At 50.6% G+C, this 12,474-nt stretch overlaps 1 protein-coding gene across 1 annotated transcript; it reads left to right on the top strand.

The window, feature by feature from the left end:
* The first annotated feature begins 4,255 nt into the window (after positions 1–4,255).
* Positions 4,256–12,464, top strand: EXOC3 (exocyst complex component 3). Its single transcript, XM_019624354.1, has 6 exons — positions 4,256–5,214; positions 6,950–7,067; positions 7,858–7,983; positions 9,007–9,107; positions 11,201–11,311; positions 11,426–12,464. Exons 1-6 carry the CDS (start codon positions 4,256–4,258, stop codon positions 11,622–11,624), a joined length of 1,614 nt encoding a protein of 537 aa, XP_019479899.1. The 3' UTR covers positions 11,625–12,464.
* The last annotated feature ends 10 nt before the right edge of the window (positions 12,465–12,474 follow it).

The raw sequence follows: 12,474 nt of genomic DNA, 5'->3' as shown, positions 1-12,474 counted from the left end.
GGGTGGGACTCCCAGGTGTGTTCAGCACAGCTTGCTCGCGGGGGCTGTGACAGGAGCTCTTCGTCCGCCCCCCGGAGCCCATCTCTCCCCTTGTCCCCGTGCCTGTCACGGTCACCAACATCCCAGCAAGAGGCCTTGGATGATCTGGCCCCTTCCCTTCCTTCATCCCATGTCTGCTCTCAGTGAGTTCGCTCTGCCTTTCCCCAAACTGCTTGAGCGCTGAGTGTAGCCTTGCGCAGTTCCTCCCATCTGCCCACTGCTGTGACGGCCTTGCTCCTGCCAGGCCATGCCGTGGGGACCTGTGTCCTGTTCCGCCCCCATCCCCTGGACTCCTCACACTGACTCCTCACGCCTGGGTCTGGTGGCACCACTGTCGAGCACCTGGCCCCTTTGTTCCACGTGTGCCCCCAGGAGTGGTGCAGCACTGCCAGTGCCAGGGCGGGGGGCGGGAGGTTGGGGTCTAGTCAGCAGCTCCCCTTGGTGACTGTTGACTGCCTGGAATTGGAACCAAGTCCCCACGCCAGACTCCGCTTCATGAAGCCCAGCTAGTGCCTCCCCAGTTAGTTTCCCTCTTACACTTCCAGTTGACTGGCTGCATTTCCTCCCGCCTGTAACACTAATGCCAGGTGACCTAGAAGTCCCTTTCCCAGAAGCGGTTCATTACAGAGTTGAATATAATCTTGTTCCCTTGGTGAACAAATGCCTCCGTCTTGCTAGGAGCAGGCTTTCCCTGGGAGGATGCCGTGTGTGTTTGCTCCCTTAGACTTTTCTCATTGCCTGTGTTCAGTGGTGCCGTGCACACACCCTCCCCCCACACACTCTCAATATCAAATCCACACACTGTAAAATTTAGCACCTTGACCAAGTATGTGTTCTGTGGTATGAGGTACTTTCACATTGGTGTGCAGCCGTCACCACCCCCCTCTCCAGAACTCTGCATCTCACACAACTGAACCTCTGTACAGTGCTGTATGTCCGCTGTACCTCAAAACTGGGGGACAAGGCCCTGGAACTCTGCGCCCATTAAATGAGAGCCCCCCCATTGCCCCTCCTGCCAACCTAGTACTAGTTAGAGGTCTACTTAGACTTTCTGTTTCTTGGGGATTTAGTCTCCGTAGGTTGTGCGTGTCCAGGAAGTTGCCACTTCATCCGGGTTATCCAGTATGTTGGCACAGAATTGGTCATGGTATTCTCTTACCCTTTTTATGTCTTAGAATTGGTAGTAATATCCCCACTTGCATTGCTCGTTATACTATTTGAGTCTGCGTTCTTTCTTTTTCTTTGCCCATCCAGCTAAAGGTTTGTGAGTTGTTGGTCTTTCAAAGAAGTACTTTTTGGTTGTGTTGATTTTCTCTATCATTTTTCTGTTCTCTGTTTTGTTTCTTTCTGTTCTAATCATTACAGTTTCCTCCTGGTAGTTTTGGGTTTGGCTTGTTTTTCTGAGTTCCTTGTTGATTTAACGTCTTTCTGCTTTTTAATGTGTTGATAGCTGTCCACTTCTCCTTTACCACAACTTCCCTTGCATCCCCTTAGTTCTGGTGTTTTGTGTTTTCATTTTCATTTGTCTCTAAGTATTTTCTAATTTCCCTTGTGATTTTTTTTTCTTTGACACATTGATTATGAGCGTATGGTTTAATTTCCACAAATTTGTGAATTTTCATCAGTTAAGATTTCTGACTTGATCCATTGTGGTCAGAGAGGATACTTGGTATGATACGTATCTCTTAAATCTATCGAGACTTAATTTGTGGCCTAACCTGTGGTGTGTCTGGAAAATGTACACTTGAGAAGAGCGTGTGTGCAGCTGTTGGGTAGAGTGTTCTGTGTATGTCAGATCTCATGGCTTTCTTGTGTTTTTAAATCCTCTGCTTCCTTACCTGCTGCCTGGTTGTTCTAGCTATTGTGAGCGGGGTTTAGAAAACTCCAGCTGTTGTTGTACAACTGCCCGTTTCTTCCTTCAGTTCTGTCAGTTTTTGCTTCATATATTTTGATGATCTGTCTTTAAGTGTGTATATGTTAACAGCTGTTGTATGTCTTGCTGGATTGAACCATTGGTTAATACTGAGGGTGCCAAAAAATGTATACACAGGACTTGTATTCATCTTTTATTATCAGTATATGTTGAGTATTACAATTTTAATAGTTTATTTCCTTCCTTAAAATGTGTATACTTTTTTTTGGCACCCTCTGTATATACTTCTTCTTTGTCTCTTGTAATTTTTTAATTTCAGCCCTAATTTCTCTGATATTATAGCCATCCCTGCTCTATTTTGATTACTAATTTTTATGGACTATCTTTTCATCCTTTCACTTTCAATCTGTTTGTGTCTTTGGATCTCAAGGGAGTCTCTTGTGGATAGCATATAGTTGGATTAAATGATTTTTTAAATCCTGCCAATCTGGCGTTTTATAGGAGAGTTTAATCCACTAACGTTCAAAGTAATTACTAATAAGGAGGGACTTAATTCTGTGATTTTCCCATTTGCTTTCTATATGCCTTACAGCTTTTTTGTCCATTTTCTGCATTATTCTCATTTGTGTTTGATTGATTTTTTTTGTACTGAAACATTTTAATTCCTTTCTCATTTCCTTTTGTGTGTATTCTATAGCTGTTTTCTTTGTGGTTCCTACGGGGATAACATTTAACACACTAATTTGAATTTATGCCAGCTTAATTTCAATAACATACAAAAACACTGTTGTTCCTCAACAACTCTGTCCCCACCAGCTTTCAGTTGTTGATGTTACAGAATTACATCTTTATACATTGTGTGTCCAAAGGCATAAGACAAACTTTTTTAATATCTTAGTCTCACAAATTGTGTAGAAAACAAAATGTGGAATTATAAACCACAGTACTAGCTTTGGACTAATCATTTTTTTCTCTAAATACATTATATGTCTCTTAAATTATGTACAGTAAAAAGTAGAGTCACAAACCAAAGTTACAACAACACTAGCTTTTACAGTTACCCACGTGTGTACCTTTGGTTCTCCATACAGCTTTGAGAGTGTCGAGTGCTTTCGTTTCACCCACAGGACTCCCTTTCAGGGCACGGCCAGTGGTCACAAGCTCCCTCGGCTCTTGTTTATCTTGGACTGTCTTAATTTCTCCTTCACTTCTGAAGGACAGTTGTGCCAGGTATAGGATTCTTGGGTGACAGTCTTTTTTTTTTTTTAGCACTTAAAATATACCAGCCCACTCTCCTCTACCCTCCAGAGTTTCTGATGAGACGTCTGCTGGGAATCTTACTGAGGAGCCTTTGTGTGTGACAAGTTGCTTCTCTCTTGCTGCTTACAAGATTCTCTTGCTGTCTTTGGCTTTCAGCAGTTTGATTGTGTGTCTCACTGTGGGTCTCTGAGCTTTTCCTGCTTGGAGTTTGTTGAGCTTTTGGATGTTTATATTCATGTCTTTCATCGAAGTTGTTAAACTTCCTCCATTACTCAGGTAGTGTCTCTCCCCTTTCTCTCTTTTCCTCTGGGATCCCCACAGTGTGCATGTTGGTCGGTTTGGTGTCCTAGAGGCCCCATAGGCGCCTTTCCCTCTTCTTTAGTCCTTTTCCGTTGTGCTGTCTCCCAGTTTGCTGGTTCTCTTTTTCTGTGGGCTCTAATAGGTCTTGAATCCCTGAAGTAAACTTTTTATTTCAGTTATTGTACTTTTTAAGCTCCTGAATTTTTGGGGGTGGTTTCTTTTTAGATTTCCTGTTTTTTCATTTATACTTGTATTTCCATGTGGTTTGTGTGTTGTTTTCTTGACTTTCTCAATGCCTTCCTTTAGTTCTTTGAGCATATGCATATGCAGGCTTATTTTAAAGTCATTGTTTAGTAGATCCGTCATCTAGTCTTTGTCGAGGACAGCTTCTGTTGGTTTATTTTTTCCTTGGAACCTCCTTTCTGACTTATGCTATTGTATGCCTTGTGATTCTTTTTATTGAACAATGGACATTTGAATCTAATAGAGAGATAATCAGAAATCAGACTCTCTTCTTCCCCAGGTATTTTTATTCCTCAATTGGTTAGTTTGTTTAGAGTGCTATAGGCTCTGTATGCCTACGATCAGCCTGAAGCCTAAACCTAAGGTCTTTTCAGTTTTTTTCTGAGCCTGTGCCTTTGCCTGGGGCTGTGCAGTCACTTTCTCAATTCCCCTGTATGTGAAATTGCTTTTGAATGTCCTAGTCTTTAAACATCTGGCTTCCAAAAGGGAAAAAGAGAAATTGAAGGAGGTAAAAAGGCACTGGTCCTGGAACCGCCCCGGATGGGGAGAGCCTTGCAGCAGTGGGGGCGTGCGGCCACCTCTGTGCCTGCACCTCTCGACAGACGCCCAGGATTTAGAGGGCATAATCCTTTTTGCTCCCCCTGGCACCCACAAACTGTGCAAGCTGCTCCGGGATCACGTGGCAGGGGCTGGGGGACAGGTGGCTTCGGTAGACCGTGGAGTTGGGGGTGGCTGGGTGCCCCCTGCCCCACCGTCTCCCCAGCATCCTGCACGGCCCTGGGTGGGGTTCACAGCGCCATCTTGTGCCTTTCCCTAGTGCCCGAGATTGTGCGGGAGACCCAGGACCTCATTGAGCAGGGGGCGCTCTTGGAAGCCCACCGGAAGCTGATGGACCTGGAGTGCTCCCGGGACGGGCTGATGTACGAGCAGTATCGCACGGACAGTGGGAACACTCGCGACATGACCCTCATCCACGGTTACTTCGGGAGCACGCAGGGACTGTCCGATGAGCTGGCCAAGCAGCTGTGGATGGTGCTGCAGAGGTCACTGGTCACCGTCCGCCGTGACCCTACCTTGCTGGTGTCAGTTGTCAGGATCATCGAGAGGGAAGAAAAGATTGACAGGCGCATACTCGACCGAAAAAAGCAAACTGGCTTTGTCCCTCCCGGGAGGCCCAAGAATTGGAAGGAGAAGATGTTCGCCATCCTGGACAGGACCGTGACTACCAGGATCGAGGGCACGCAGGCAGACACCAGGGAGTCAGACAAGATGTGGCTCGTCCGCCACCTGGAAATCATCAGGAAGTACGTCCTGGACGACCTCATTGTCGCCAAAACGCTGATGGTTCAGTGCTTCCCGCCCCAGTACGACATCTTCAGGAGACTCCTAGGCATGTACCACCAGGCCCTGAGCACACGGATGCAGGAGCTCGCGTCGGAAGATCTGGAAGCAAACGAGATCGTGAGCCTGCTGACGTGGGTTTTAAACACCTACACCAGGTAGCTGCGTTTTGTCTCGTGTTTCCTCTTTTGTAGACACTGACGCAGATGGCTGCAGTGGCTTTGCTCGGGCAGCGGCTTAGCACCACAGGCTTTATTTTCTGGGCCACCTATGGGGGCCCATCCTGGAGGTCAGGGCTCAGCCTCTGGCTGTGTGAGTGCTCATGTCGGGTGGCACTTCTGCCTGTGTCACCCGGCCCCTGACGTCGGGCCCGTGTCCGGCAGTCCATGGCGGGCTTTGCTGGGTCCTGAGTGTTCCCTGTGTCCCGGTGGGGATGCTGTGAGCAGGTGAGGACACAGGGCCCAGAGGTCCCACAGAGTCCCCTGTCTGCTGGGACGCCAGCGCACTCCTTCCCCGGGTTTGGTTTCTTCTCACTGGTTTGCTAGAGAAAACACATCCTTTTTCACATTTCATCCTTGGGGCTTTTTTGCTTCACAAAAGGGATGTGAGCCATTTCATTTGCACTTCAGTTTGGGGTAGGGTTTGAAAAACAAGGCAATGGCGGGGGTGGGGGGGGGTGTACCTTGAAATTCTTTAAGATTAGCTAGCAGAGAGGAAAGCACGTTTTAGGAATAGAAACCAGTATTGAGTGCTGCACTGGAATTTTTTTAGCCTGTCCTGTTTCGAGAGTATAGAAAGTAATTAAACCTCTTAGAGTGGCAGTGAGGTTTCAGGATTTGTTTGTGTCTTGTTTATTGTTTCGTAACTGCAGCAGAGAAGGTGTAACTTTTAACACAGAAATATGGAGAAAATACCTCCTTAATGACGCTTATCGTGGCTGGGGCTGTCAGAGCACCCCATATGCTGCCCTCGCAGAGCCCGGGAGTCCCAGCTGGTGGTCCCCTCCCTGCAGCCATGACCTACACCTGTCACCCGTGTGGAAGCACTGTTACACTCATCTTCGTTTTGTATGTGGGGAAACCGAGGCACAGGGAGCTGTGTGCCCAGTTCACACCACCCACGAGTGGGAGCAGGATTCGAATCTGGGCTCTGGGCCCGTGCTCCAGCCACCTGACCTGGGGCGTGCGTCTGTGTGACATGCCCAGTTTCGTGGGTTGGTTTTGTTCTTCTCAACACACTGGAAGCACGGTCTGGTCCTTGGGGCTCTGAACAGCTTCCTGTTGGTCACCCGCCCAGCCCAGTGCATGTTCTGGAAAAGCTGACCTGCTTCATGCTACAGACGCTTTCACACTGAGTTCAGGTTCTTGGGTTAATAATCTCGGTTAAGTCGATAGTTTTCACATTTGCAGAATTTTATGAAGTGCTTTTTCAGTCGGCCAGACCTTGGGTTCCTTATGGATAGTGGACTAGTGTCATTTAAGTCCATGCTTGCGGAATGCAGCGTAAGGCAGAGGAGTTTTCTGAGCAGTCGAACCTTGGGCTTTGAAGAACCCAACCACATGCATAGGTATTAACTGTCTTGAGGAACACTTTTTCCTGAGAGTTCGCCCACACCCATGCCTTCTTTTCATTGTCATCGAGCACGGTCATCTGGGCACAGGACACTCCCTTGCTGACTTGTCCTCATTGTGGATGTTGTGTGTTCTCTGCTCTGGACATGACTCTCCGGCTCTGCAGAGTGCATCTGCCTGCACCCTCCTGCCCCTGGTCAGCTCCGAGTGTAGAACACACACGTCTCGCCCTCACGGGTCCTCCCCGCGTGGGCCATGGCGCCTCGGGGCTCCCCTGTCTGACTGTAGTCATTACCCTTTCTCACTGCTGGTTCTTCCATAGCACAGAGATGATGGGGAACGCGGACCTGGCCCCGGAGGTGGATGTCGGCGCCCTGCAACCTCTGCTTTCTCCAAATGTGGTCTCTGAGCTGCTGGACACGTACATGTCGACTCTCACTGTGAGTAGAGCAGTGCATGGCCCAACATAGGCTGTGCCCAGTGCCAGCTGCTCGCCGGCTCTGTGGGAGTCAGACTGGGACCAGAGGCTGCGGGCAGACGCGGGTGAGACCCCGCCTGGACGTTGGCTTCCTGCAGGGCTCTGTTTCTGGGAGGTTGAGTCTTGAAACGTACGTTTGCGGATCACTTGAGGAGAGTGGGCCAGTTTGCGGCCCTGCATCTGGGGATCGTGTGGGGCATGCTTTCCATAGGTGTGGGCTCTGTTTTGGACTGGAGGAGTGTCCTGTTCCTGGTAGGCTGGCGAGACCCCGACACCCCGCTGTTCAGCAGTGGTGCCGGCCAGCCCGTGAGCGCTGAGCCCGGGAGTGGGAGGTGGCAGTTAGGGCCCTGTGTGCTACCCGGTGACCCCAGGCGGTCTCAGAGTAAGATGAGCTCAGGGTCTGCTTCCTGGGCCCGTGCAGATGCTGACAGGCCCACGCCCAGGAAGCGGGAGGGGTTCTGCACTCGGAGGCAACAGTGCTGGTGTCTGGTCCTGCACACACTGGCCTGCCAGAGGCCGTCAGCCTCGCTCCTCTGTGTGCTGCTGACAAACGCTGTCCGCCCTCCCAGGGTTGGCTTGGCGGAGGCTGGAGCAGGCACCGCCCGCTGCAAGCTGGCTCTGGGGATGGCCTCTCTGGTGGCCTCTTGTTTGGAGCAGGGATTCCCAGGGCGCTGTGTTTGGTTCTGCAGCTGCACTCTGTGCGCTTGGCTCAGGGGCCTGTTCTTTCCTTCCTCCCTGTGGTGCTTCTGTAGTCAAACATCATTGCCTGGCTGCGGAAAGCTCTAGAAACAGATAAAAAAGACTGGGTAAAAGAGACCGAGCCCGAAGCCGACCAAGATGGGTACTACCAGACAACACTCCCGGCCATCGTCTTCCAGGTACCCTGTGCGGTTCTGGGGCTCAGTGCGGGAGGTTAGTGGGTCTCGGGTCTACAGATGGACGAGGTGCCTCGTTTCGCAGCGAAGCCTGCCCAGTGCCTCAGACCCTGCTGTGTCTGCCGCTGAAGGAACTGAGGGTCATACCTGCCACATACTTTTGCCCAGGGTCACCTTAAGTTTTCCTGATTTTTTTTGGACTTGAAGTAGAACGTAATTCTGTGTTATTGGTGTGTGACGCTCAGATTTCTCTTTGCTTGTTTGGAGTTTCCTGATATTGAAATGGCCAAGATAAGTCTTCATAAATGCCACAAAATAGGGTCTAACCTGACGGATTTGGGAAAGAGTCCTTTAGACTTGAGCGGTAATCATGCCTTCTTATGGATAATTTACTTTTTAATGCCGCCCCGCCTGCTGGTGTCCCCATGTCCTCCTGTTCTCCTGCCTGTGGGGTTTTCTTCCCTTGAGTGTGTTCCTGACAGTCGGAGGCCTGAGTTGTGTTGGAATATTCTTGTGGCACTTGGCTGACAGGGCTGGGGCTCCAGCGGGCAGAGCCAAGTGCTGGCGGTGTTTCTCTCTGGGTGACACTATTAGTTAGCACAGGTCCTCACCCTTTCTTTCATTCTGGAAACTCTGACGTGCGTCATGACAGCTCCTCTGACAAGGACCTGGAGTGAGCGCTGCCTGCTGGCCCTTCCCTCAGCTGCAGTGTGTCCTCCTAAGTCTTCTTAAGAAATCCACGTCACAGCTCACAGCGCCCCTGGCACCTCCGTGGGCCCCATCTCTCCGTCAGGTTCCCCCTACATGGAAACCCCCGATTGGCGGGTGATTAGGAAATGATTCACTTGGTTTTCTACCTGGTGAGAAAGTTGTTCGTTTAAATAACTTTGTTGTTTTTCAAGTGGTTTCATTTTTTTCTCTGAATTTGGACTGTCCTAACAACTAATTGCAGATGGGGGGGAGGGGGTTATATCACGGGAAACCTGGGCTCTTCTGAGTCTAACTCATAAGTTCTTCAACTTTTAGATGTTCGAGCAGAATCTCCAAGTTGCTGCTCAGATAAGTGAAGATCTGAAAACAAAGGTACTAGTTCTGTGTCTTCAGCAAATGAGCTCTTTCTTAAGTAGGTATGTATTTTTGCCAGTGTGCTTATTCTGAAAGCGCATGTTTTTAAAAATTAAAAGCAAAAATGTGTTGATCCTAATATGCCTGACGTTAGAACAGAACTTAAGCCTGGGTTGGCCATACTCACACTCTTCTGTTACTTAGTGCAGCCTTTCTTGTTCTGTTCTTTTGAACGGATTACAGCAGACCCCTGAGAGCCCACAGTGTCATCAGGAGTTAGGGTCTCCTTAGACACTTATCCTTCCTGTTGCCTGAATTTCCCGGCTGTGGTGGGGGAGGGGAGGACAGCTCCAGGCCCACATGGGGAGGGCCCTCCAGCAGAGCCAGCCCTGGACCGGAGACTTGGGGGACTTTGTCTCCAGGACGTCACCCTCCCTTTGAATTAATTGCTTGTGAAGATTTCCAAACCTATGCAGAAGTAGAAAGAATGACAGAGAAAACAGGTTCAAAAGCTGCCCCTTTAAAGTCACCCTTTGCCTCACCTGGTTCCCCCTCCCCCGCTGATGTAACTAAAGGAAATCCCAGACATTGGGCCATGGTGGCATTTCCCCAGCACTGTCCACCCTGACTACAGCGCCGTCATCCCACACACAGCATGCAGTCACTCCACGGGACTGTGACAGCAGATCACAGGCACATCCCTTCATGGCGTGTGGTCCTTTGGGTTCTCAGGCCTCTGGAGCAGGACAGCAGCCCCTCCACCTCGTCACACTGTTGGCTGGTGGGGACGCACTGGTTATCCTGTAGTGACGGGCCTCCCCCTGCTGGTTTGGTGTCGTTGCCCCACAAAGCACCGAAGGCTGGTGCGATGCCCTCTCCTTCACTGCTGCTTTGCAGGAACCCCCACGTGACACCACAGGACCATGCGTGTCCGTCTGCACTGCTCTGGTGGCCTGGAGCCAACAGTGAGCCCTCACTTAGGGCCCCTACCAGCCTCCGTAGGGCTCGTGGCCCGAGGCGGTCATCCCGTTAGAGGACGAGGTAGCCCTGTGCCGGAAGGAGTGGGTGTTTCCCCTTGTCCCGGCCTGTGACTGTGCAGCGTCAGGGCAGGAGGCCAGTGCTGAGACTCCCCGTAGGTCGCCGGTGTCAGTGTGCCGTCAGGCCTGCCGCACCGTGCTGTCCTCCCGGCCGTGCTGGAGCGTGCCTGTAGCTTCCGAGATATGGCATGGCCATGTCAGCCATTGGTTTTCATGACATCTGAAGACTGATTTATTTCTCATTTGGTTCCTTCAGGGAGAGCTTCAGGAAGGGACATTTCAGCCAGCGTTTGACAGTGTTCCCAGTACTGTTGGACGAGTTTCTGGCATGTTGTGTCTGATAAAATGAGGTCCTGCTTCCCGAGCTGGTCACAAGCTCACATTTCAGAGGCGCTGCAGAAGCAGAGGACCAGGCGCATTTCACAGCCTGGTGTGAAAGCAGCTTTTACTGATTCATTTTAAATGAGCAGCTTCTCTGGTTTTCCGTTAGTGTAGAGCATCCGGAAATTCTCCTACTCTTTTTTTTTTTTTTTTTTTAAAGATTTTTATTAGGGAATTGGGCAGATGGGAACAGCGCTGGGGAATTGGGGAAGGGGAACAGATAAGTTGCTGTCGTTTCTTTTGGTCCTCAGTCTAGTGGTGGAGGATACTGCTTCACTGGCCCAAGTTGGCACCATCATTGCGCTCTTCCCAGGAGAGGCAGATCAGTCGCCGGGGCTTCTGGATGGCCGCTCACTGCGGCTGCTGGCCGCTCACTGCGGCTGCTGGCTACACACGGTAGCCCATGGCAACCCACTGCAGCCCATGGCAACCCACTGCCACAGGGGCTGCAGCCTACGCCGTCGCCGGTGACTCACGGCAGCCCAGCTCCAGGTTGAGCTGTTGTTCAGCATCTTAGCTGTGGAGGGCAGTGTCACTGGCCCTCATATGTGGGATCCGAACCGGGGCCCTCTGGCATCCCAAGCCAGTTCTTAACCATCACGCCACTCGGCCGGCCCTCTCCTACTCTTAAAGAGTCACCTGGTCAGGTGTCTGGTGTAGAACGCACCTGCGGGGCGCCAGGGTGTCATGCCATTTGCAGCCCTGGCCTCCTGAGCGTTTGATGGCTGTGTCCCCAGGTACAGAGAGGAAACCCAGCTGTACAAGGAGGAGCACCTGCGGGACCGGCAGCACCCGCCTTGCTATGTGCAGTACATGGTCGCCATCATCAACAACTGCCAGACCTTCAGGTAAGCGCTGCGGGGGCGCAGGGAGCAACAGGGGGGGCGGTAAGGGAGGGGTGAAGGGGTTGGGGGGGCGGGCTGCGGGCACCCTCAGCCTCCTGAGCCACTCTGTTCCCACAGGGAGTCTGTCGTCAGTTTGAAAAGGAAGTACTTGAAGAGCAGCGGGGAGGAGGAGGTGTCCCTGAGCCAGCCCAGTATGGACGGGGTGCTGGACACCATCGCAGACGAGGGCTGCCGCAGCCTGCTGGAGGAGGTCTTTCTGGACCTGGAGGTGGGGCGCCTGTACCCTGGCCACGCTCAGGCTCGTGGCCTTCTGTGACTGTGGTTCTGCGTTACAGCTGACTAGGGGCTCCCGGTAAATCTGGTGGCTACAGTGGAGTCTCAGGTGTCAAGGGAAGAGGCTGCACTCCTAGTGCATCCTGGTGCAGGCCTGATGCGGGCCTGGCACGCACATCGCCCAGACCAGGCTTAGTTCTGAATAAAGATACAAACCAAAGTCATTAACAAAATACAGTTAGCATCGTGTCAGAGGCACAATACACCGTGAATAAATAGGGCTTATTTCAGAGCTGTGGAGATGGTTCCGCATTTTATAGATGTGTTGGCAGAAAGCAGAATATGTTTAAAGAATAAAGCCATGGTTTATCTCGGGTCCCCTGGGAAGGAGCTCCTGGATGATGGGTGGGATCGTTTCATGGTGTCTGCAGCTTCCTTGAAAATGGTTTGGAAAACAAATGAAATGTATGCATTTGTGAAATTATTTCAAAATATAAAAAATAGAAAAGTAGACAAAGAATGTGAATAACTGCTTCACAGGAAAAGGATCATAGATGTCCTAAGTATGAAACACGATGCCCACAATGTTACTGCTCTTCAGAGACGGGCACATTAAAACTGTCCTTCGTAGCTCAGCAGGTGTCATCGGGGGCGCGTGAGAAGAGCTGCCGTGTTCTCTGTAGAACTGACCCGTGCAGGTTTGGGGGCGGCTTAGAAACACTGAATCAAGGTTTAGTCTGCATACTCTTGGAGCGGTTTTCCCTGTAGGAATTTCACCTGCAGAAATGCATAAGTTCACTGCAGCATTCTCTATAATTGCAAGATGTGAGAAATTGTAAATGTCTGTCAGAATTGGGTAAAAAGATTATAGAATGTCCGTGTGATAAATACAC

This window comes from Hipposideros armiger, unplaced genomic scaffold, assembly GCF_001890085.2.
Source record: "Hipposideros armiger isolate ML-2016 unplaced genomic scaffold, ASM189008v1 scaffold_585, whole genome shotgun sequence".
NCBI lineage: Eukaryota > Metazoa > Chordata > Mammalia > Chiroptera > Hipposideridae > Hipposideros > Hipposideros armiger.
Note: the sequence above shows the minus strand (reverse complement) of the source record. Positions and strands in the feature narration are given on the sequence as shown.